The 21992-nt window shown below is 44.3% G+C and overlaps 8 protein-coding genes across 8 annotated transcripts; 6 read left to right on the top strand and 2 right to left on the bottom strand.

Annotated features, from left to right (window-relative positions):
* Positions 1 to 557: 557 nt before the first annotated feature.
* On the top strand, positions 558 to 1193 carry AGABI2DRAFT_79351 (hypothetical protein; the record flags this gene model as incomplete). Its single annotated transcript, XM_006457253.1, has 1 exon — positions 558 to 1193. A coding segment is annotated over one exon (636 nt), but the record flags the coding sequence as incomplete, so codon positions are not given.
* An 85-nt stretch (positions 1194 to 1278) lies between these two features.
* On the top strand, positions 1279 to 2840 carry AGABI2DRAFT_212648 (20S proteasome subunit). Its single transcript, XM_006457252.1, has 8 exons — positions 1279 to 1322; positions 1390 to 1405; positions 1467 to 1493; positions 1549 to 1563; positions 1623 to 1794; positions 1859 to 2025; positions 2088 to 2339; positions 2398 to 2840. Exons 1-8 carry the CDS (start codon positions 1320 to 1322, stop codon positions 2532 to 2534), a joined length of 789 nt encoding a protein of 262 aa, XP_006457315.1. The 5' UTR covers positions 1279 to 1319; the 3' UTR covers positions 2535 to 2840.
* A 278-nt stretch (positions 2841 to 3118) lies between these two features.
* On the top strand, positions 3119 to 3503 carry AGABI2DRAFT_196076 (hypothetical protein; the record flags this gene model as incomplete). The annotated part of the gene is made up of 2 exons (XM_006457251.1): positions 3119 to 3361; positions 3424 to 3503. Coding segments are annotated over exons 1-2 (279 nt in total), but the record flags the coding sequence as incomplete, so codon positions are not given.
* Positions 3504 to 3570: 67 nt separating this feature from the next.
* AGABI2DRAFT_212642 (hypothetical protein) lies at positions 3571 to 4234 on the bottom strand. The gene is made up of 5 exons (XM_006457250.1): positions 4123 to 4234; positions 4010 to 4065; positions 3904 to 3960; positions 3751 to 3854; positions 3571 to 3696 (listed from the first exon to the last, which is right to left on the bottom strand). The coding sequence occupies exons 1-5, from the start codon at positions 4225 to 4227 to the stop codon at positions 3635 to 3637; spliced, it is 384 nt and encodes a 127-aa protein (XP_006457313.1). The 5' UTR covers positions 4228 to 4234; the 3' UTR covers positions 3571 to 3634.
* Positions 4235 to 4373: 139 nt separating this feature from the next.
* AGABI2DRAFT_181573 (hypothetical protein) lies at positions 4374 to 8053 on the top strand (the record flags this gene model as incomplete). The annotated part of the gene is made up of 18 exons (XM_006457249.1): positions 4374 to 4491; positions 4547 to 4692; positions 4746 to 4896; positions 4952 to 5022; positions 5083 to 5210; positions 5263 to 5565; positions 5621 to 5741; positions 5797 to 5900; positions 5946 to 6199; positions 6255 to 6288; positions 6363 to 6453; positions 6513 to 6595; positions 6678 to 6902; positions 6989 to 7058; positions 7123 to 7193; positions 7275 to 7344; positions 7420 to 7491; positions 7557 to 8053. 18 exons carry the CDS (start codon positions 4374 to 4376, stop codon positions 8004 to 8006), a joined length of 2562 nt encoding a protein of 853 aa, XP_006457312.1. The 3' UTR covers positions 8007 to 8053.
* Positions 8054 to 8440: 387 nt separating this feature from the next.
* AGABI2DRAFT_196072 (hypothetical protein) lies at positions 8441 to 9090 on the bottom strand. Its single transcript, XM_006457248.1, has one exon. The coding sequence runs from the start codon at positions 8979 to 8981 to the stop codon at positions 8610 to 8612; it is 372 nt and encodes a 123-aa protein (XP_006457311.1). The 5' UTR covers positions 8982 to 9090; the 3' UTR covers positions 8441 to 8609.
* Positions 9091 to 13137: 4047 nt separating this feature from the next.
* AGABI2DRAFT_123183 (hypothetical protein) lies at positions 13138 to 14955 on the top strand (the record flags this gene model as incomplete). The annotated part of the gene is made up of 3 exons (XM_006457247.1): positions 13138 to 13281; positions 13335 to 13904; positions 13966 to 14955. The coding sequence occupies 3 exons, from the start codon at positions 13138 to 13140 to the stop codon at positions 14953 to 14955; spliced, it is 1704 nt and encodes a 567-aa protein (XP_006457310.1).
* A 787-nt stretch (positions 14956 to 15742) lies between these two features.
* Positions 15743 to 19447, top strand: AGABI2DRAFT_123182 (hypothetical protein; the record flags this gene model as incomplete). The annotated part of the gene is made up of 16 exons (XM_006457246.1): positions 15743 to 16025; positions 16112 to 16200; positions 16260 to 16279; positions 16336 to 16390; positions 16444 to 16607; positions 16661 to 16778; positions 16838 to 17197; positions 17263 to 17414; positions 17464 to 17532; positions 17588 to 17747; positions 17809 to 17926; positions 18003 to 18235; positions 18309 to 18445; positions 18495 to 18518; positions 18575 to 19312; positions 19378 to 19447. 16 exons carry the CDS (start codon positions 15743 to 15745, stop codon positions 19445 to 19447), a joined length of 2790 nt encoding a protein of 929 aa, XP_006457309.1.
* Between the last annotated feature and the right edge of the window lie 2545 nt (positions 19448 to 21992).

Here is a 21992-nt window from a genome sequence, read left to right as displayed (position 1 = left end):
GGCTTTTTTTGTTGTGGTGTGGACTGGATGTAGTCGGGCCCGGGTTTTTTTGAGAGCCGAAGTTTTGAGGAGGGAGGAAAAGTCCGAGGAAAATCCGTGTCTTTATCACAAGATCAGTAACGATCAATGGATCATAATATTCATTTTTTTGTAATTTCAAACTTTGAACGCTTATCATCATCATCAACTGTTATTCTGTTCACGCTATCTTTCTTTTGTTTTGCATTTAGAATAAGTATTGTTTTTTGTTTTGTTTTTTTTTGGTTTTGGGGATCTGCTTTTTTTTTTACGTATGTCTGGGGGTGATCGGAATTTGAATTTGGATTCGGATTTGGGGAGGGATGGAGAGGGGAGGGAGGAGGAGGGTGGTGGTGGTGTTTGCGTTGTGGTGATGGTGAGTGTCATGAATGTTGTTTTTTTCTCGATCGTTTTCGTTTGTGGTGTTTCCTTTATCCAAGTCCCAAAAAGACCATTCATTACTCATTCCTACAAAACTCTCATCATTCCTATCCAACTAAAACATCTGATTTACAACTGACAAACCTCATTATATATAGGGAGTAAGTGGAACAGGAAAATCAACATTAGGAATTGCATTAAGCGAAGGACTTGGAGTACCTTATATCGAAGGAGATGAATTACATCCGAAAGAGAATGTAGCAAAGATGTCGAGTGGGGTACCGTTGACGGATGAGGATAGGAGACCTTGGTTGGAAGTGATTAGAGAAAGGGCGGAGAAGACGTGTTTGGATTTGAAGAGAAAGAGACTTAGGGAAGGTAACGGTTGTTCTTTTCGAGATGCAGAAGGAGGAGGGCTTGGGTATCGACGATGTGGAGTTGTGATCACTTGTTCGGCGTTGAAGAAAAGTTATCGGGATATATTGCGAGGAAAACCACCATGTCAAGATAACCGACATCCAGAAAAAGAACAAGTTCCATCGTCACTCACAACTACTATACCTCCACCACGAACCTATTTCATTTGGATAAACGGCTCAAAAGAAGTGTTACAAGACCGAATCGGAAAACGGCAAAACCATTTCTTCAAAGCATCCATGTTGGACAGTCAATTAAAAGTACTGGAAAGTCCAGAAGACGAAGAAGGAGTCGTGGTTGTCCCTTTAGAAGCGGATACTCAAGAACAGGTTAGGATTGCTATAGAAGGACTACAGAATTTGAATACGATGTTGTGATTAACTTACTTATAATCATGCATTATGTTATCTTACTGATTCGGCAATTTCCGAGTTGGGGGGTGAACGCGTTTTCGTTTTTGGAGGTGACGCGTTCAGTTGTTACCCTCATCTAAACTCTTAATCATGGTATGTTTCCTTTTCTCTTTTACTCTTTGCAAGTTATTTGTTGTATTGATGGTGTTGTGTTGGTTAGGCTCGGAGATATGACAGTAAGGTCTATCCTCGTAATATACACGATTATCATGTCTAATCATACATGGAACGATCCAGGTCGTACAACCATCTTTTCGCCTGAAGGTACATACCACATCATCATTCACGATTCATAGTCTAAGATTTAATCACTTTACAGGGCGTTTATACCAAAGTAAAAAAAACCTTCATCTCTAGGCTAGCAAATGAATCGATTTGACCTTCTTCTTGCAGTCGAATATGCCATGGAAGCAATCTCACATGCAGGAACCGTTCTTGGCGTTTTGGCGAAAGACGGCGTTGTACTTGCAGCAGAAAAGAAAGTTACAGGCAAACTCCTCGATCTCACAGGTGCCAAAGCTGGAGGATATGGTGGGAGTGGTGAAAAAATCTTTTTACTCAACTCGTACGTTCAAATTCAATCATTTTTTTGAAAACTGATTTTCTTACTTTTGGTTTGAAATTTTTAGGAATGTGATAGGTGGTGTAGCTGGATTGACTGCTGATGCGAATTCATTAGTGAATTTTGCTCGGTCTGCGGCTCAGAGACATCTGTTGGCTTATAATGAAGATATTCCTGTCGAACTATTGGCTCAAAAATTGTGTGATATGAAACAGAGTTATACTCAATTCGGAGGTACGCAAAAAAAAATATTGTATCCTTCAACATTTCATTTCTGATTTTTTTTCTTTCCTTAGGTCTTCGACCATTTGGTGTTTCGATTCTTTACGCCGGATATGATCCTCACTATGAATTTCAACTATATCATTCTGATCCGTCTGGAAATTATTCGGGATGGAAAGCAACGTGTATTGGTGCTAATAACGGGACGGCACAGAGTTTGTTGAAACAGGAGTATAAAGATGATATACTCGTCAAGGATGCTATAGGGTTGGTTCTCAGGACGATGAGTAAGACGATGGATAGTACTACATTGAGCAGCGAGAAACGTATGTTTACACTCCCTCGAACACCTTGGATACTGCTGAATGTGCTTCTTTTTTCCAGTGGAGTTTGCTGTTTTGTCGCTTGATGATGATAAGAAAACACCTAAAGCCAAGATTTATCGACCTTCAGAGATAGATGCGTTGTTGCAGACGGAGGGACTGATAAAGAAGGATGATGATGCTGAAATGAAATCGTAAGGTGTTTATTGTGTTGTCTCAAGATTTTATTCCCTTGTTGTATTACCACCCCCTTTTCCCTGATAATTGCAATACTAGTGGGCTTACAGCTTAAGACGAAAGTTGATATGAGTACATCTGGTAGATAAATCGACAGGAGAGAACTACTGAGGAGAGCATAGAGGAAACAGGAAAAGAAGAAGTTTAGTGGCATGCCATTCCTTTGCCACTAGAGGAATCACAGAGAATGGCGTCAGTATTCAAGGTGGAACTGAAGACGAAGTGACCGATGGCAGCGCCAAGGACGACAGCGAGGATCAGGTAAGCCTATAGAAAGAGAAAGAGATTGAGTGTCCTTTCTCGAAAGAGATGCTTCGTTGGGGGGCGTACATTGTAGGTCATGAAGATCAGCATGAGGAAGAACGATAAGAATACAGTTGCGCCGTAGAGTCCTGCTCGAAGCACTCGAGGAACGAGAGGAACACGGGTCCTAGTTAAGTATGTAAATGTACAAATCGAGTGTTTTTAATTTTGGACTCGGTAAGGATATACACATACCCGATTACGACTTGCTTCGAATGACGATCGCCGGGTAATAGACCTGTATCATCGCCATGACGTTCTGGAGGAGACTCTGAGATAGGAAGATGGATGGGACCTTTGGATTTATCGTTATTTTTGAGCGTTTGAGCGAGGTTGTAGTCAAATTGACGGGAAAAGATGCGGAGATATTCGTAGAAGATGCCAAGAGCGACGACGATGAAGAAGGAGAAGACGAAGAAGGATTTGGAGGTGATGTGCCAGCCAGGGAAGACGATGCAGGTGTCCATGACGTTGGTGTTCCTGAGGGTCGTGGTTTACGGGATTAGCGGCAGGGAAGTGGAGGGGAGGGGAGCTTTAGTTACCAGAGCATACTGACGACGCAGGTGCCGCCCATTCCTGGCATGTCGTGGCCGCCGTGGTCGGGCATTGGCATATCGTGGTTGTGGTTCATTGTCAACGTTGTGTGTAACGGTTTGAGTGACGTGTCAGACGTATGGTCCGTTACTCGCTTAGATACCACTCCAATGTTCAGTGATGCATATCATACAAATTATGGTACAAGATATGTAGTATTGTAATTAATCGTCCAGAGTCCATTGGTTCTCCTTTATAATTCGCTCACGCTCGAGCAGAAATTTACCTAGAAAGCGCCGAGTCAGAGATGTAGTCTCGCAGACACAGCGATACGCCTAACCTTCCTTGTATTTCTGAGAGTAATCGGCAGCTTTGTGATAGTACCACCCTAGTCTCTCGTTGCATCCCATGCAATAGATATCTGCTACCGTATGTACTCCAGTCCTGCAATAATTTAGAATCATAATATATAGGAGACTATGATGAAACTCACATTAAAGGACGATCCTCTCGTCCACCAAACTTGACATTGGTCGCAGAATGCATTAGACTGTAGGAGGACGATGAGATCAGACGACAAGTAAGAGCATAGAACGCACTAGCCACGTCCATCACGACCAGTAAACGCCTTGCTGATCAATTCATCTTGCAATGCCTATCAGTGTTTCTCTTAGAGGAAAGCCCCATCGTTGAAAGGAGTACTCGTTCGTACAATGATTGCGGAACACTTGGAACAGATATAGATTGGCTGGTCATCGTATGCCTGGACTACTTGGTTCTTTGTGTCTGCGGTAGGAGAAAGCAGTCCGTTCGCCATGGTATCATGAATAGAACATAGAACATGATGTATTGGGGGCAGGCGAAGGAAGAGGGACAAAAGCGGAGAAACTAGACCTTGTTTAGGGTTAGGGTCATTCTATTTATTTCCACCGACCGTGACTTCACCGAGTCTTTCATGAAGCCATGCAAACCGATGATTTGCCTCACGAAATAGTCCTCGCCATTGAGCGCGCGCTCGAGCCTGCTCCGGAAAACCAAGAATTCAATCCTCTCACAATCATCAATGAGCTGTTTCCTAATGGTTGGTGGTATGCGGCCGTGGCTTCAATTCATGTGCTGATGAATATTCTTGTTAGAGGCTTCACTCGCCTATATTGACTCTGTGGATCGGAAACTTAATGAGACACAATCCAAATTTCAGAAAGAGATAGATGAACTTCAAGAGGAATTGAAAAAGAACCAGGATCCCGAGCGTATGTCCATGATTCAAGAGATGATTTCCGTAAGTACTGGTCACCGTTCCTTTTAACTTGACATTGTTCTCAACATTTTTAGGACCTCTTGGGACAAATGTCACGTATTCGTGAAAAAGCTACTGAATCGGAAGCAGTTGTCAGGAATATTACGAAGGACATACAGGTCCTGGATCTCGCGAAGAAGAATTTGATCCTTAGTATGACTGTATTAAGACGGTTGCAGATGCTAGGTTCGTTCTCTAAGTTTCTTTCTTTTCCTAATCCACCTCACCTACTTTCCTCCAGTCAATGCAATGACGCAGCTCCAGGATTACATCAAGGAAAAGAGGTACAAAGAAGTATCCGAATCCCTAGCCGTGCGTCATAGGTGTTAATCATCAACGCCAGTAATATTCAACAGTGCCGTCGATGAATAGACTGTCAAAGAAATATCCGCTACTTTCAAACAATACACATCAGTTCAACGAATCTCAAGAGTCTGGAAACGAATACAAGAATTGCAAGGGGAGTTACGCACTCAGTTAGATGCAGACTTCGACGCCTTGTATGTCTACCTGTATCCTACCAGTCAATCTCATCTTCTGATTGCATCAAAGCTTTATTCAGGATTCCACGAAACAAGTCAAACCCGCTTTGATAACTCAAGCTTGTCTCGTCGTCGACGTTCTAGGTTCTGATTTTCGTACCCACCTCATAGACCGTCACGTTGCACTCGAACTCAAAGAATACCGACGTATATTCAAAACCAACGATGAAGCTGGCCAGTTGGATAATATCTCGAGACGTTTCGCTTGGTTCAGGCGGTTGATACAGAACCATGAGCTTGAACAGGGTAGGGTGTTTCCATCGCTTTGGAGAGTTGGGTGGTACTTGTTAGCCAAATTCGCCGAGATCACAAGGTATGTGCGCGTCTGTTTTCTTGTGGCTTTGCGGTCCTGACTTGTCATAACTAAGGGATGATATTTCGGCGTTGCTGTCAAAGGCGGCATCGAATATGACTGTGAAAACGTTACTCGATTATCTACAACAGACCATAGAGTTCGAGCTTTCAATGGCGAAGAAATGGGCAACCCCCGTGAGTTGTGTGCTGCCTTGTATGGCCGACCACATGCTTACTGTTGTTTTACAAGTTTGCGGAAATATTGAAGTTTACCAACGGCTCCAGTCAGCCGCAGAAAGTTATATCCTCATCCTTTGAGCCTCATCTTGGCATATTCGTCGATGCTCAAGACAAGTCAGTTTATCCAGTGTCTTCCGCCTTACGGGTATTGAATAACAGTTCTAGAGTTTTGGCAGAGATGCTGGCACCACATCGAAAGAAGGGAAAACCTCCACCGAGGACGTCCCTTGAAACTAACCGTGCATCGACTGAAGAAAATGCAGATGACGAACCACCAATAGTTGTCTTACCCTCATCTACAGAATTGTTTTATCTTTATGGACAGAGTTTGGAGCAATGTGCGAAATTATCGACTGGGAAAACATTGTTTGACCTATGTAATCTGCACAAGAAGTGGTTGAGAATATATGCAGGTATGTCATGATTGCTTTTTTCTGTTCTTTTTGCTCATATGCGTCTCCTTTTTAGAGGATGTCTTGTCATTGAGCAATCCCAAACAACGGTCAGCATATTTCAAATACTTCCTCGGTGATAGACTGATGTTTCTTTTTAACTTGAAAGTCCCACGGCGCGTAGATCCATGGAATCGCGATTTGACATAAACGAAATTAAACGAGCGTGTTTGGTCATCAATACCGCGGACTATTGCCAAACTACAGCGTCCGAGGTAGAGAATTCATCTTTCCGATGCAAGCGCGCACGAATTCATTTCTTAATTCACTCTAGCTCGAAGAGAAAATCAAGGAAAAGATTAATGAAGATTTCAAAGAGAAAATCACACTGCAAAAGGAACGTGATCTCTTTGTCAGGTATCCCGTCTCCTGTTCCTTCTTCCACTTCCGCTCTAATTCCTCTACCTTTATTCTATTTCCTATTCATCCCTGTCGTTAGTGTCATATCATCAGCTATAACTCTCCTCCTTCGCGAAGTTGAGAACGCCACTGATGTATATTTTACGACAATGATCCGTTCGAATTGGCCAGCTTTGAACCAAGTCAGCGGGCAGTCACATTATGTTGGGGAATTGGTCAAGGCTACGGAACAGGTGGTGGAGACTATCAAACCGTTGATCGAGCAAAAAAGATATCTGAGGAATTTTCTGGATAAAGTTTGTAGGTGAGTCAGACTTTTTCTCTTGTTTTTTTTTTTCACTTTGCCGCGGGGTTCGCTCTAATAATGACGTTCATCTCTCTGATTTCTAGTGTCGTGTTGGCCAAATTTACAAATGCGCTTGTGAGAAGTAAACCATTAAAAGAGATTGGTGCCGAACAGGTCAGTGGCGTTCTTTCAGCGGTTGTTGTCAAGGTCTATTGATTAACTGTCAAAACCGACTTAGCTCCTACTTGACTTACAAGTTCTCAAAGGGTATCTTACTAAGATGCCGGGAGAGAATTTGTTAACGAATATGTCAGCCTTTACATACCATACTCCTCTTCACTTCAATCTTTTCTGACGTGAGCCACATGTTCTTCTTCTTCTGTCTGACAGTTACTCGAAGGCGTTAACCAAAACGGCGACACGACTTGAGACGCTTCTTAAAGTCATCATAACTCCAATGGTACGTCGTTCGGATCTTTTGAATTTTTGTGTGCCTTGGTTTGACATGGGAGAACGGTTACTCTTTTTTATCAAGGACCCAAAAGAGAACTTTATACTCAACTATACATTCCTCATCGGAGATGCTTCACTAATCAACTTCCAAAAGGTAACCAAAAAAATAAATTCTTGTTGTTTCAGAGGAATAAATTCATTAATTTTATCCTTTTCTAGATTCTTGACCTAAAAGGAGTCCCGCGCACTCTTCATCAAGATTTCGAAGACACATTCTTGATGATCACGAGTACCAAGACCGATTTAGACAGTACTTCTTTCTTATCTTCGCTCGATATGGATCCCCAAGGAGGTGGAGGAGGAGGAAGCAATCTTCTCCTTCTCAGTCCTACAGCTAGTCGAGTTGCATTACCGCTTGGATCAAATACCATTAGCGATGGTGGTGGTTTATTTCATAGTTTAAGCGGCGGGAGTGGTGGTGCGTCGGTATCCGGTTCGAGTGGACCAGCGACGGGTTCGAGTGTTGGTGGTGGGGTGGGTGGTGTTGGTACTGGCGAAGGCGGTTTTGGTCCTGGAGCGAGAGGAATGTCGGGTGAGACGAATGTCTTTTCTGATTTTAGAAGATTTGTTAGTTTTGGATTGAGGAAAGAGTCGACTCCGCCTTCATAAGTAGTACCATATACCCTATCGGACTTAAACAGAGACGGGAGTTTGTTTTATCCTCGCCGAACAGTGTTGGTGAAAAGTTATCCGATGATATGTCATTCATTATTCAAAAATGGAGTATAAGATTAAGTGACGCATTCCCTGTTTAATACAGATTCAAACATAGAGTAAAATGAGTGTGGGTGAAGGAGGGGTCTCGCTCAAAGAAATAAGCGAGGCAGGGAAGTTAGGTATATATATCCAAACGAATGAAAAAAAAAGAAAAAAAACAATAAAAGCATGCGCTAATATAATTTTACAACACAAAGTTCTGATGATAGCAAAGACGGTGTACATAGCGAAAGAAGAACACGTACAAAAGAAAACAAAGAGATAGCAACAACTGAAATGGGAGAAAAACAAAAGAAAGATAATAAACAATACACTTGAGGGTGTGTACATGTGTATGTCCATAAGTGGGGTCGTAAAGATGTTAATCCCAGAAAAGAAAAGTCTTTCCAGAAACGGTGAGAAAAACGAAAGAAACACAGAGCTACGGTCTATCAAAGCAAAAAGAGAGTATGATTGGTATAGATGGAGAGAAAAGAGAAGAGGGAAAGAGAGTTTTTACGAAGGTTTCAAAAGTCCAGCAGCAGCGCGTAACGTCCTTGATGCCGCCCCGTTTCCATTTCCATCCCCATCATTATTATTTCCGCTCCCGCTCGTCCCAAACACCCTCTGAACAATCGTCGTGATACCCGGCGTTCTTTCCTCATGTTGTTGTTGTTGTTGTTGTTGTTGAGACAAAGACGTAGACGAAGAAAGAGACAAAGAAGGATCAAATCGTTGCGGGGACAATGAAGTAGAAGAAGGTAACGGCGGATGAGGTGGACGCGATTGATGATGATGATGATGATGTTGATGTTGAGAATGATGAGTATGTCGAGGATGAGGATGCCTCCGCCCACGCCTCGACTGCCCTCTATCCTCATCCAACATATCCGTTTCACTTTCACTCCCAATCACACCACTATTCCTAAAATGAACATCCGAAATCGAATAAGGAAAACTATCCGTCGGAGAATCCGTCGCATCCGTACTACCTTCATTTCCAGTATGTCGAGAAGAAGGACGATTTCGTGAACGATGTTCATCATCGTCATCACGATTTTCTTCTTCTCCTCCTTCCATCCTCCAACCCCTCTTCCTCGTACTCGAAATCGGCACCGGCAAACTGACAGTAGGAGACATCAAAGAAGGTGAAGGTTCAACACCCATAAATCCCTCCGGCATATTCGGCGAAGGCGGTATCGTAAGCGGAAACGGAAACAAATTCTGTCTCGTCATCGGTGACAACACATCTCCCTCATTTTCACCATCAGTAGCAGTAGCAGCAGTAGTAGTCAACAAAGGTCGTCCTCCTCTAACCCATTGTTCCCGTGAACCATATCCAGAACGATTATTAGACGAAGCAGAACTCGACGAAGCCGACACTGATGATCCTCCAAGTGTACGCGTCATAGTCTGCATAGTCGTATTACTCCATTTCGACTTCAACACCGTTGGATTTGAGTATTGTGAAGGTGAACTCATAGGCGGAGAAGGAAGTGGAACACGCCGTCCAGGTAAATGCATCGACCAAACCCGATCATTATTCCCGTTATCCTCAGTATTATTATCCGGATTCTCCTGGGTCCGATGAACAGAAGGAGTCGAATGAAGCGAAGACGCTTTAGAACTGAAATCCAAAAACGACGATCGACTGTAATCCCCAGTAGTCATGATAGGAAGAAGATCCCGTGGTAACGGCGGATACTCTGAACTTGACGACGAAGCTGGTACAACACCACCGCCTGTAAGAGGAGTAGGAGGCGTCAACCTAAACTTCGCCTTCTCCTCCTTCTTTTTCCCATTTCCCCCCTCCATCGGCACAACCGTAGAACTATCCACATTAGATGGTTCTTCAAACCGAACTCTCGAAGCCGTAGACGACCTCTTTGTTTCCCTTTGTCCTTTACCAGCCTTAGTAGCATCACCAGCAACAGCTACAGGAGCATTAGGAGTACTAGTTCCCCCTTCTCCAAACGCAAAACCTCCGGTATTGATAGCGATAGCAGCAGCTTCGGCAAATGATTGGATAGTGCCTAAAGGTGGTAAACCGACAGCATCACTAGGTGACGAACGGGCGACTTTGGTGTTGATACAAGGTTTCCTCTCGGTAATCGTAGTTGTTACAATAGGATGAGGAGGAGGAGGAAGACGTGTCGGAGAATGTAGTGACGATGACGATGGAGGCGGGGGAGGTGACGATGGTGAAGACGGCGATGGAGGAACAACAGCTATCGATGCAACATCTCTTCCGCTTCGCTGTTGTTGTTGTTGTTGCTGTTGTTGTTGGTTTTCCAACTTTGAAGGCGATCCCGGAACGGAAGTAATAGCAGTAGCAGGAATAGGAATAGGCGGAAGCGCACGAATCGGAGAATCCGTTTTCCTCCTTTGGGGTATCATCACAGGTGGAGGTGCAATCCTTGGCACAACCACATTTTCCTGTCGTTGCTGTTCATAACCAACATGTCCAATACTCGTAAGAGCAATCGAAGGTTGCGGCGAAATCACTTGATCCCTTGCTTCTTCAACCTCCTCCTCCTCCTTCTTCCCTCCTCCATTTCGATTTCTACTAATCCTCGGACTCAAAGCCCTAATCGCAGCACGCATAGATATAGGGCCGCCCACACCACCACCCGTCGAAGTTGATCCAGCACCAGCACCTATACCCAACATTCGTATCCCTCTCATCCTAGTATCACTTCGTTGTTGTCGAAGTTGTGGTTGATTACCAGATGATGCCGTCGATGATGATTGCCGTTGTTGTCTCTGTTCAAATGAGGATCGTGTAGTTTGCCGTTCTTGAACATCTCTGGCTGATGGAGTTCCACTGCTAGTATGCGGACTTTGATTAAGAGAGGAAGACCCAGAAGTTGTATTCCGAGAAACGGAAGCAGCGTATGAAGGGGGTTGAACATCTAGATATGTGGTAGGAGCCGTGGCAGTGGTAGCGGCGGCGGCAGCAGCCTCTCCACTCTGCCTTAAATTTGGATTAGAGGCATAGGATAAGGATGTAAATCCTGATAAAGAATCTTCTTCACGAGCTCGGGGCGAGGAAACTGGTCCTTCTCCATTGTTGGTGTTGTTGTTGTTACTACGTCGAGAGGAAGCGGAATTGAATCGGAAAGGGAATCCTCCCTCTCCTCCTCTACCACCATTAGTACCATTCGAACGTTTCTTGCCGATGCGGCGTAGCGACCGATATGAAGATTGAGTTGTCAAACTCATCATCCGACCAAGGCCACCACTACCACCGATGGGAGTAATCGGACTGATATCATCCACTTCAGATTCGTATCTCCTAGAACCGAATCCATTTCCACGCCCATTATCACTCAAAGGTGATTTCTCATCCGCGCTTTCATGGTTGAATTTAAGTCCGATACTCGTCAACCCTGAAAGCGTGTTCATATCCCTTTTCCACCTCGAAAAACCGGGACTTTTGATAACATCCCGGTGTTGTTCGTCGAAGGGCCTAGCGTTACTTGGACTGGTAGGAGAAAGGGGACTCAAAGCATCAATGGGAGTATTGGCGATGTCGTCGTCGGGATATCGTCGCTGTGGTTGTTGCCCAATATCCAACACAACTCCAACAGCATCGTCCTGTTCTTTTTTTCTACTAAGATGAAGTTGAGATGTTGCACCTTCAACAGCATCAAGCGGCTGTTGTCGACGACGCATGCGGCGGCGTGGTCGCCAGATACAAAAGTAGAACAGGACAGCTGTCAACAGCGCAGCGGCTAAGAAGCCTGCCAAGACTAGTGCAGCTATAGTTCCTCTCGCAAATTTCCCGATACCGGATGATGTTGATGGCGGATTTCCAGGTGATGTTGGCGGTGATGGCAAGGCACTATGAAAATAGCAAGTATAATTAGCAAGATCATAGTATGGGGACAACTGTCATCAAAAAGGTATTAAAGAAGGGCGGTAGATCACATCATATACACGCATGCATATGGGAAAATGTGGAGCAGAAAGAAGTAGAGATCTGGACATACGTGGGTTCTCCCGAGGAAAATATGTCAAATGCGGTACCACCGGATTTAAGTTGAAGACTTCCACCTTCATTGCGTACGACAATATGATGTGAAACGTTTGGATCGAGCCCAGAAGCGAAAAAAAGAAGAGAATCGAGTTGAGTGAATGAGGAACGTGCGGAGAATATAGGCGATTGGACATCGTCGAGCATGATGGAATAGTTCCCTGATGTAGGTGATGTTGTTCCAAATATACGAACGGATATACCTGTATGCTGGGCGTTGATCGATGAGGATGTGGGCATATGAGAGAGAAATACCGGAGAAGGTAACTTGGGCTGTTTCGCCCTGAGATCGGGATTCGTGGAAGGGAGTCGCAACGGAGGGAGGAGACCATTGGCCTGTGAATGAGATGTCGTTATCGTCGAGGGTATGGTCTGAGAAGATACTGGATGATGATTAAGAATGGGTCATTGATTTCTGTGAGTTGCCTACTCACTCGGAAGAGTTTTGTGGAGGTAGATCCGTTATAACAGCCTTGTCAAAGACGACCAACGAACCGCTTGAAGGTGAGGAAGTGAAAGCGGTGAGTACGAGTACATGGTCAGAGGGCGGGAGACCATCGAGAAAGGCAAGAAGATTTGGGGTGTTATTTGTGTTATTTGGAGAGACAGAGGCACCGTCGAGGGCGAGCGAGAAAGTAGCCTCCGCGGTTGTGTTGCCGAAGAGTTGGAGAGAGGTACCTGAGCTGCATAAGCAAGCGCAATAGAGACTAACAGAAAGACTGACCATGCCAGTGGAGAGAGATTGAAGAGCCATTGCGCGAGGTGATGTGCTGTGACTGGCCGACGCCGGTCTGGCCGATGGCAGACACAAAGCCCGACTCTTTGAAATAAGGGTTCCAGCCCGCGGTGAGATTTGCTTGCCCAAAGGTGTCTGGGAAGGGCGTGTAGGCGAGGAGCGGGGACGAGTCGTCGACTGAGAATTGGACGGAAGCAACCATCGCGCCGGCCAAAACCAGCTGGAGTTCATTAAAAACAGATCTGACAAAGATCTCAGGCTCTGACAAACATATGAACCTTCTCCGCGACCACCTCCACACCACAGACCCCGTCCTCCTCCACGCCCTCCTCACCGCCCTCGTCGCCCCCGCCACCCACCTCCTCGTTCGCACCCCAGAGCAGGACGTCTCCCTCGTCGCCCGCCTCGTCGTCTCTGTCAGTTCTCTCTCTGTCGATCACACATCTCAATAGTGATAATAATCCCACAGACCCTCTCATCCATTTTTGACTATCCAGCGCACAGAGCCAAAGTGCGCCCTAGACCTCCCCATGGCCCGACACCGTCCACAAAACAGTTTATCAAATCTCTCTTTTTCACCAATCCATCAGCCTCCTCCGCTTCCGCTCACGCGTCCCAAGACGAGAGCTCTGATCCCACTAAATCCCGCAGACCCAAATCGCGTCATGCGCGGACCATGCAGCAACACCTGCCACATGTCCGGCAACCAGACACCCATCTTCACGTGGACCCTTTAGGTCTGTCAAACAAGCCTACAACCGGTCGATTCCAAACGGAATCCCTATCTCACCGCAATTATATCCACAAAGAGAATACCGCTCCGCCTCAGCTTTCTCCGGCGCTTGTCCTATCCGGTATCGAGAATGCCACCCTCGAGTCCCAGAGAGCCCTTGCCAGGGTCATCGCTGACAACAGACTTAGGTTTGATTCTGCCTCTGACTCGAAAGCTGAAGAATCTTGGGATCTTCCTGATGGATTTATCGTAATTTACATTTGTCCTATCGACCCCAGGGAGCGCCCGAATATCCACCATTCACTTGTACGTTTTCCCTCATTTAATTGCACTTTGATGTCTGATAATCAATACTACATCTTCCCAGTTGGACAAATTCGCCATGAGTTGTAATGTTCTCATCAAGCCTAATGTTAGACAAGCCATTCAATCATCAATATCCCCTTCCCACACGAGACGTCATCACTCTAATACCTCTAGTCCACTCGTGAATTCTCATATTCCTCTACCGCCTAGTTCAAGATTATCCCTCCATCGACATTCATATCATTCCGCTTCTGCCTCTGCTTCAAGTGTTCATCGTGATCATTTTTCAACTCCCGCTCTTCCGAAAAACTTCATCTCAAATCTCCGAAAAGCCTATCTCGAAACGTATATATCACCTACTCTCATGACATATCTCAACGATCTATTTTCAGCAACGAGGCATCGAGCTGAATTGGATGGCACTTTTCTTACTGCCAGGTGTATCAGTGACGCCGAGAAATTGGTCAGAGCTCATAGAGTCGTTAGTACCGATTTGAATGGGATGGAATTGTTAAGAGATGGAGATGATGAGAATTGGATTTTAGAAGATCAAGACGATGATGAACACGATAATGATGAAGACGAAGATGATGATGATAATGACGATGACGATGAAAATTCTGATGAACAATGGCAAACAGTCGAAGCCGACGAACTCTCCTCCTTCGGTATAACCTTCCCCAAATCCCTCAACTCCAAAAAACAACCACAAACCACTGTTTCATCCAACTCAAAATTGAAAACCAAAACCAACAAAAAAATCAACAACAATAACAACAACAACAACTTGAAAAATGGGATCCCGAAATTGGAAGTTACAGAAATTAATATTGCAAGGATGTTTCCTAGATGTGTTTCGCATCGCCTTCGAGTTCGGGATGGGCCTAGAGAAGAGGTGGTTGCTGCCAGTTTGCTTTTTGGTGCTACTTTTGATTGGGATGATGAGGTGGACGATGCGGGGACTAATACAGGGAGAGAGGTTTATATGAGCACTTATGAGGAGAGACCGACGGTGAAAGATGTTTTGGTTAGTATTTTGTCAGAAGTGTAGTCTTTTTTTTCATGTTTTACTTCCTACTTTTCCCACATCAAACTCGCCACCCTTTTTATAAAAGAATTTCTAAGGCATTGAAACAGGCTATTCTCCTATTACAAGACGTTGAAACGTTGCGGGAAGAATAGGTCTCATTCAGAAAAGAAAGTTGGATACGTGGCCCGAAATTCCGAGCAGATGAGTACCGCGTCAGATAAGATTTCCTTCTTAACTATATACACAGAAAGATGATTGACATTTTATTCCGGTCTCTATGTAGTTTGAAAGATCTGACGTCTGTCACATGTGTGGTGATAAATGTCTGTGGACGGCTTTTAATTATTTGAAGTATGGAAGTACGCTTGTCGGTTGGTAGGACTTCATCATAATAACCTGATGTCATTCCCTGGTGAATAACGGTTACTAGGCCGACTAGGGAACTCGCTAAGCTATACATTAAATGCCGAAGAGTTTGATAAAGTGAATCAAAAGATTCGAGACATACGGGGAGAGAATGCGAGTTGACAACAGTGATACAACCGTGGTGAGCCGAGTCGAGTCATTTATCGGCATTTCGCCCCATTGATCCGGCTACTACAATTACCGGCGGCACTGTGTGTGTGCTTCAGTTTGATAAGCAAAGCCACATCTGCATTTCGATCTTTTGTATTTCTCACCCCCTTCCTATCTCTCGCCTGGGCCTTTCCCCACCATCTTAATAACGGCCCACGAAAACGTTTTTGTAAGTAGAACTACATCACATATACATTTTCATCAAGGCAATAATTTATAACAACACTTTAGAATGGGGATATCCACTGTTGATACTTCTATTAAACCTTCTCCTGCAAGTCGTCAATCCTCTCTATCGCTTCATCATGCATCTTCTTCATCGTCTCCAATCACCACTACCACGACATCCACTTTCTCTTCAACCGTGAATGGTGGCAGCACGTCGCGAAATGTACCTATCTTACCTGCGACACAAGACGCTTCTTCCGCTGCTCTTGTGAAAGTCGAATCACAAACTCAAGGTCCGAAGAAACGTCGAATTCCGGGAGCGTGTGATATTTGCAAGAAGAAGAAGAGTCAGTTCCCCTCCTTCTCGTTTCAAGGCGAATACTAATGTATCTCTCTGTCTCTGTTTTCTTTTTTTTTTTTTTCGTTGGATTAGTTCGATGTGATAGTGGTGAGATGTCTGGAAATAAGTGTAGTAATTGTATTCAATATGGATATGAATGTACCCACAAGGAGGTCACGAAAGTGAGTTAATCGTTTGTATATATGTAAGTGAGCTCGCGCTTAATTACTTTTTTTTTTAGACTTTAGGTCCTGCAAAAGGGTTCGTAAGATTTTTGATGGCGTATACTGATCTGATGTTTTGGATTTCTCGTGAAGATATGTTGAGAGTCTTGAGGCGAGGTTAGAGAAGCTGGACAAGCTATTGGTCAAGGTGCGTTTTCATAATGTTTTGAAATGTTTAGCGTGTCTGATTGAAAAGAAAAGTTGCTACCTGGAGTGGATTTGTCACAAGAGGTTGATAAATTATTAGAAGAAGTCGAGGAACCGAACGATTATAGTGATGACACGACATCAATAGTCCCAACGGTTGGGAAGCTTATGAAGTTGGACCTTAACCCTCCCGAGCATCGCTTCTTTGGCAAATCAAGGTGCTTTTCATATCAATGTATCCTCAAACGCGTAAAATTGACTCCAGCGAAAGTGGTTATCAACTTATCCAAACGGCTTTGGACCTAAAGAGCCAGTATAATGGAACCCGAATGACATGCAAACACCCTGAACTGAAATATCGAAGACCCCAATTCTGGGATATCCCTCCGGTGAGTCATCTATATCTGAGCATCAATCAAGAATCTAGGTCTCAAAGCGAACTTTTCAGTATATTTCTTTTAATCCCGATACAGAAGATACAGAACGAAAGTACAACTTCCCGCCCTACGATCTCATTCCTTCCCTTGTTACACTCTATTTCGCTCATGTCAACCCATTCCTTCCACTTCTGCATCGTCCAACATTCGAAAGAGGCATTACCCGAGGTTTACATCTCACCGATTCGTATTTTGGTGCTACAGTGCTGTTGGTTTGCGCTCTGGGTTCAAAATATAGTGATGACCCCAGGGTGTTTGTGGAAGGAAGTAATTCTACTAGATCCGCCGGTTGGCATTGGTATGAACAAGTTCGGAATCTAAGGTCATCGTTTTTCGCCCGAGCGTCTTTACACGAGTTACAGGCTCATGTCGTAAGTGGCCATCAATTGTGCATATGACTCCATTTATGACCTTTTTTTTGTATGGTTTGCTATAGCTCTTTATTATCTATTCGCAATCGACTGAGATACCACATGGTACATGGAGTCAAATTGGAATGGCGTTGCGCCTTGCGCAGGAAGTCGGTGCTCACAGGCGTAGGTCTGGAACACCAACAGCGGAAGGTGAACTATGGAAACGCGCTTTTTGGTACGCATGACTTTGTGAAAGGCTTGAATCAATTTTAACATTGTTGAAGGGTGATCGTGAGCATGGATCGTCTGACAAGTTCACTTTGTGGCCGACCTTGCGGCCTTCAAGATGAAGAGTTAGGCTTTTATCTGTTCAACAACAGTCACAGATGGATCTGATCCTGTTTCTAGTTTCGATCTCGACCTTCCTATTGAATGTGATGATGAATATTGGGAGAGTTCTAATCCAGAGGAATGCTTCAAGCAACCGGCTGGTCAACCTTCAGCCATCGAATTTTTCAATTGCCACCTTAGCTTGATGGACATTCTTGCTTATACTATACGAACCATAGTACGTCAAACCATATCTGGCAATCTTGTTCACTCCAAATGAGATGCTTTTGTTTTTCCAGTACTCTGTCAAACGGCGGAAACATAACTTCGGCATGATAATACAACGTCCGGAACAACAAATCATAGCCGAATTGGACTCGGCAATGAATAATTGGATGGATTCTGTTCCTCAACATTGTCCGTATCTTCACACTCCATTTCTTTTCTCACCCAAAAGCTCACGTTGATTCTTTTCCCCTTTTTCGGGATGTAGTGCGATGGAATCCGACTTGCGAAAACCAATTATTTTTCGAACAATCAGCTGTATTACACGCCACGTACTATCATGTTCAAATTTTTATCCATAGGCCTTTCATACCGTCTCCTCGAAATCGGCCTCAAGTGACGTTTCCGTCGTTGGCGATATGTACGAACGCTGCAAGATCATGTTGCCATGTTTTGGAATCGCTCAGTCGTAGATGTAATTTGCCGCTCCCCGATCTTATGGTATGTTATTTATGCCTATTACTGATTTGCGGCTTCTGACGGGATGAATCTTTGTTTTTTTTTCGGCGTGTAGTCAACGACTTTTATAGTGGCCGTCATTCTGTTGTTGAACATATGGAGTGGGAAGAGGACTGGATTTGCGCCGAATCCGAAGAGAGAGATGGAGGATGTTCAGCGGTGTATGAATACGCTTGAATATTGTGAAGGGAGGTAAGAGAAGCGGTCAGTACTTGGTGAAACGTATCTGAAATTTTCATAGATGGAGTAAAGCAGGTCGATTGAGGTATGTATAGTTATTCTTTCGCCCGCATATGTATGTATTCAAATATACTGTAATAGGGATATCTTGACCGAACTTGCGTACGCGGGTCAAGTCCCTATTCGCAAAAATACTTCTCCGAGTCCACAGAGTCGCAAGCGACGAAAAACACTTGCCAGTGACATGCCTATTCTGCATGCTATAAACACGAGTCACATAGTTTCCGATCAAACCACCACAAGTCGTGATACGTCCCCACTTAACACTTTTTCCACCGCATCGACTCCGGTATCTGCAACACCACCGAATTTCTCTTTACCGATGAATAGTAACGAACTCGGTCGTTTGCCTGTATATGGTCAATTTAAATTCTCGGATTCAACTGCTGCTGTTCCACATCAAGAGAGTCTTTCGCAGAAAGATCGTGGGGGAACCCCAGCTCCAACCGGGTTTTATTCGTTTCAACAATCTTTATGGCAGTGTTCACCACCATCAAGTCCTGCACCAAAACCATCAAGTACTATCGCATCAACTGAAATAGTTGCAAACAGGACAGTCGATGAAAGTCCTGTATCGTTCTTATCGCTCGAGACGATGCCGGATGGACAATTGCCTGAGAACATTGATTCGTCTCGAATGGATGTTTCCTCCAACTTTTATACTGCTGAGAATCCTCCTATGGGGGTATCGGGATTGAATTCTGAAGATCCTCTGATTACGAATGGAATAAGGAGTGATGGTGGTTCTGTTACTGAACCGTCATCGTTGTTGGATAATGATGCGATGACTATGTGGTCGACTGCACCAACAGGTTTCGAGTAAGTTTGGTTTTCTGTTATTTCATTTTTTTCAAAAAATAATTGATGTATCTTTTTATTTTTAGATTGGACGAGTGGCAAGCATATATTTCTAGTGTCAATCTGATGACGCGTGGAATTGGGCCATCAATATAAGTATTATTTAGCTTTTCAAGAGGGAGTCTAATGAAGGCAGAAAAGATCTCATCTACTTTTCATACTATTGTTTCTTTGTAGTACGGTACGGGCTATTTTAATCAGTGAGTGGTCGATATGATTGCATAGGCAATAAGACCCGGTTGAATCATTATACTCAGAGCTCAGGAGAATTTCTTGTAATAAATTGGCTTTTGTGGTTCCTATAGCGTTTTGTGGGTACTGTTGTCAATCAAGTCTTGCAACACATATGCACACCATTGTCGATTGATGATGGAATTACGCATTCAGGAACTGCGGTATGTTCATAACTATGGGCAATTTCTTGACAAATCCTGACCTGCAATTGGCGCGGTAAACAATTGGAAGCTACATGCCAATGTCCGAATATCATCTGACCTGCATGACTTCATTAATTATTCGAGTCACCTACTCTGCGTCGGCTCGGATCATGCTTCTAGTGTCTCCGATTCAAGCTTGCTGTCGTCCTTACATTCCAATAAGTAGTTGTGAAACCCTCCCTTTCTTTGCACCTTACCCCTTTGATTTGACACTACCCAAGTGTGCACCAGATCTTCCGGACTCTACTTGCATCTCGCATGTCTCTCATTGAAATCAATGCTGTTTCAGAGGAGCAGAGTATAGGTCTACCACAGCAGTCTAACGATCAACAGTCCCGTGATGGAAGAGAACAAGGGCGTCGTCAAGATTCCGGGTGTTCACCAATATTATTTATTGCTTTCTTGATGTTTCTTCACGCCGTCTTTATCACTGTCGCGGTCTTATATTGGGGGAGAACAAATGATGAAGTATATTTTCCCCGCGTACACCGTGGCGCTGTTTTCTTTGGTGACTGAAATACGTGTAAGCGTACTCCTTGTTTAAATCCAATACCACTGGGTCTAAATTCTTTAGTCAGAACACTCACTCTGCGCATGCAAACGCCGGCATGCTCAATTTATATAAAATAAGGGTTCGGAACTCAGGACCGAAGCCTGGATTCATACCAAGCGTCCCCGAATGCAACTGCCTGTACAGTTTTAGAGTCGCTATTGATAGGTATTGATTTCCTATCTGCTTGCCACTAGAATTTCCAGTCATGACTGATTATGCAGTGGCATCAACTTAAAGAAGCGGTGAGAGAAACTCAAGTATCGAGCGCAAATAGTAGACTCGACTCAACCTACGGTCCGCCAGTGCATACGGTGCTCAGGTACGACTTGATGAAATGTCGGCTTCGGTGATAGTACTCAACGCATCTAATAAGGGAAAGGAAAGATCTTGTGGAGCCCAGTCGTCGCTTGTGGTATGCACATGAAGCCTTCTTAGGAAAAGCTCCTGTATGACCACGTTTTTGCGGGTGTAACGAGGCGGATTCTCTGCTCAGTCGAAGATAGGAACATACCAAGACATATAGTAAATCCGAATGTAATCGAATAAATGAATGACAAGCGCGAACCTGCGCGAACACACAAAATCAGCTCATCAAAATCAGCTTATCACACGCAAACTTCCTTGATAAACTCAAACGCGATGCACGCCGTCTATATCAATGACTTCTCCACTCCTATAAACCACATGCCCCGCGTAGAGAATAATGGCGGCACACAAGGTGTTGGCACGGTCGGCACTTCTCCTTCTCTTTTGACTTCTTTTGCTTTGCCAGTGACTTCGTCTTCTCCTCTTCCTGTGGATCAATGATATTCCTGTTAATATGAACCTCTTTCTCGCTTAAAAAGTTCACTTGAACATTTTCCCACTATCCTTCGTATCGCCGACTTGTTCCACCGAATGATCTTTACCTCCCGAATGGTGTTGTGATTGCTGTTGTCGCACAGGATGAAAGTAAGAAGGATTCGCCGATTGTACCCACCGCTGTTACTCTTCGACATCGACGTATCGGCAAAGTATCTATGGTAGCCGCAGCACCAATCCCAAGTTTCGTTTCAACCGGGTGAGGAGAGGCGATCGCTCCATTTCGAGGTGCGGGGATCTTTCTCGAAGTATCGCATTTCAAGCAGGCATATATCATCAAATGTTCAGTTTGTCGACTCGCTAAAGAATTTAAAAAAATTGACAAAAACGGAACAAGATCGGGTACATGAAGATTAAATTTCAAGAGGACTCACACCGACAAAATCGAGCGGAAACACCTGTAGTATGATGACATTAGAGGAACAAGTAGTACGCTTTATGCTCGCGTCCCTGAAAATTCTAATAAAATATCGGAACGGTCAAGGAGAGACGAATAAAAAGGAGAGGACAAACATTATCGCCCTCACATACATGATGATGCTAGTCAAATCACATCACCTTCTTCGTCTTCGTCCTCTCTTTCTTCGGCACTATCTTCAAACCTCTTCCAACACTACATACCACATTTCACTTCACCCAGCCCAACGCCACCGCCACCAGCAGATATAGTACCGGTACCGGTACCTACCAACAACGCCACCCCTCAGCCCGCCACTATTACCTCCGAATTCTCCAAGCAACACACTAGCTTGCCATAAAAAATCTTCCTCTGCTGCATGATAACTCTATC

This window comes from Agaricus bisporus, assembly GCF_000300575.1.
Source record: "Agaricus bisporus var. bisporus H97 unplaced genomic scaffold AGABI2scaffold_16, whole genome shotgun sequence".
NCBI classification, from domain to species: domain Eukaryota; kingdom Fungi; phylum Basidiomycota; class Agaricomycetes; order Agaricales; family Agaricaceae; genus Agaricus; species Agaricus bisporus.
This window is presented reverse-complemented; position numbering and strand designations above follow the sequence as displayed.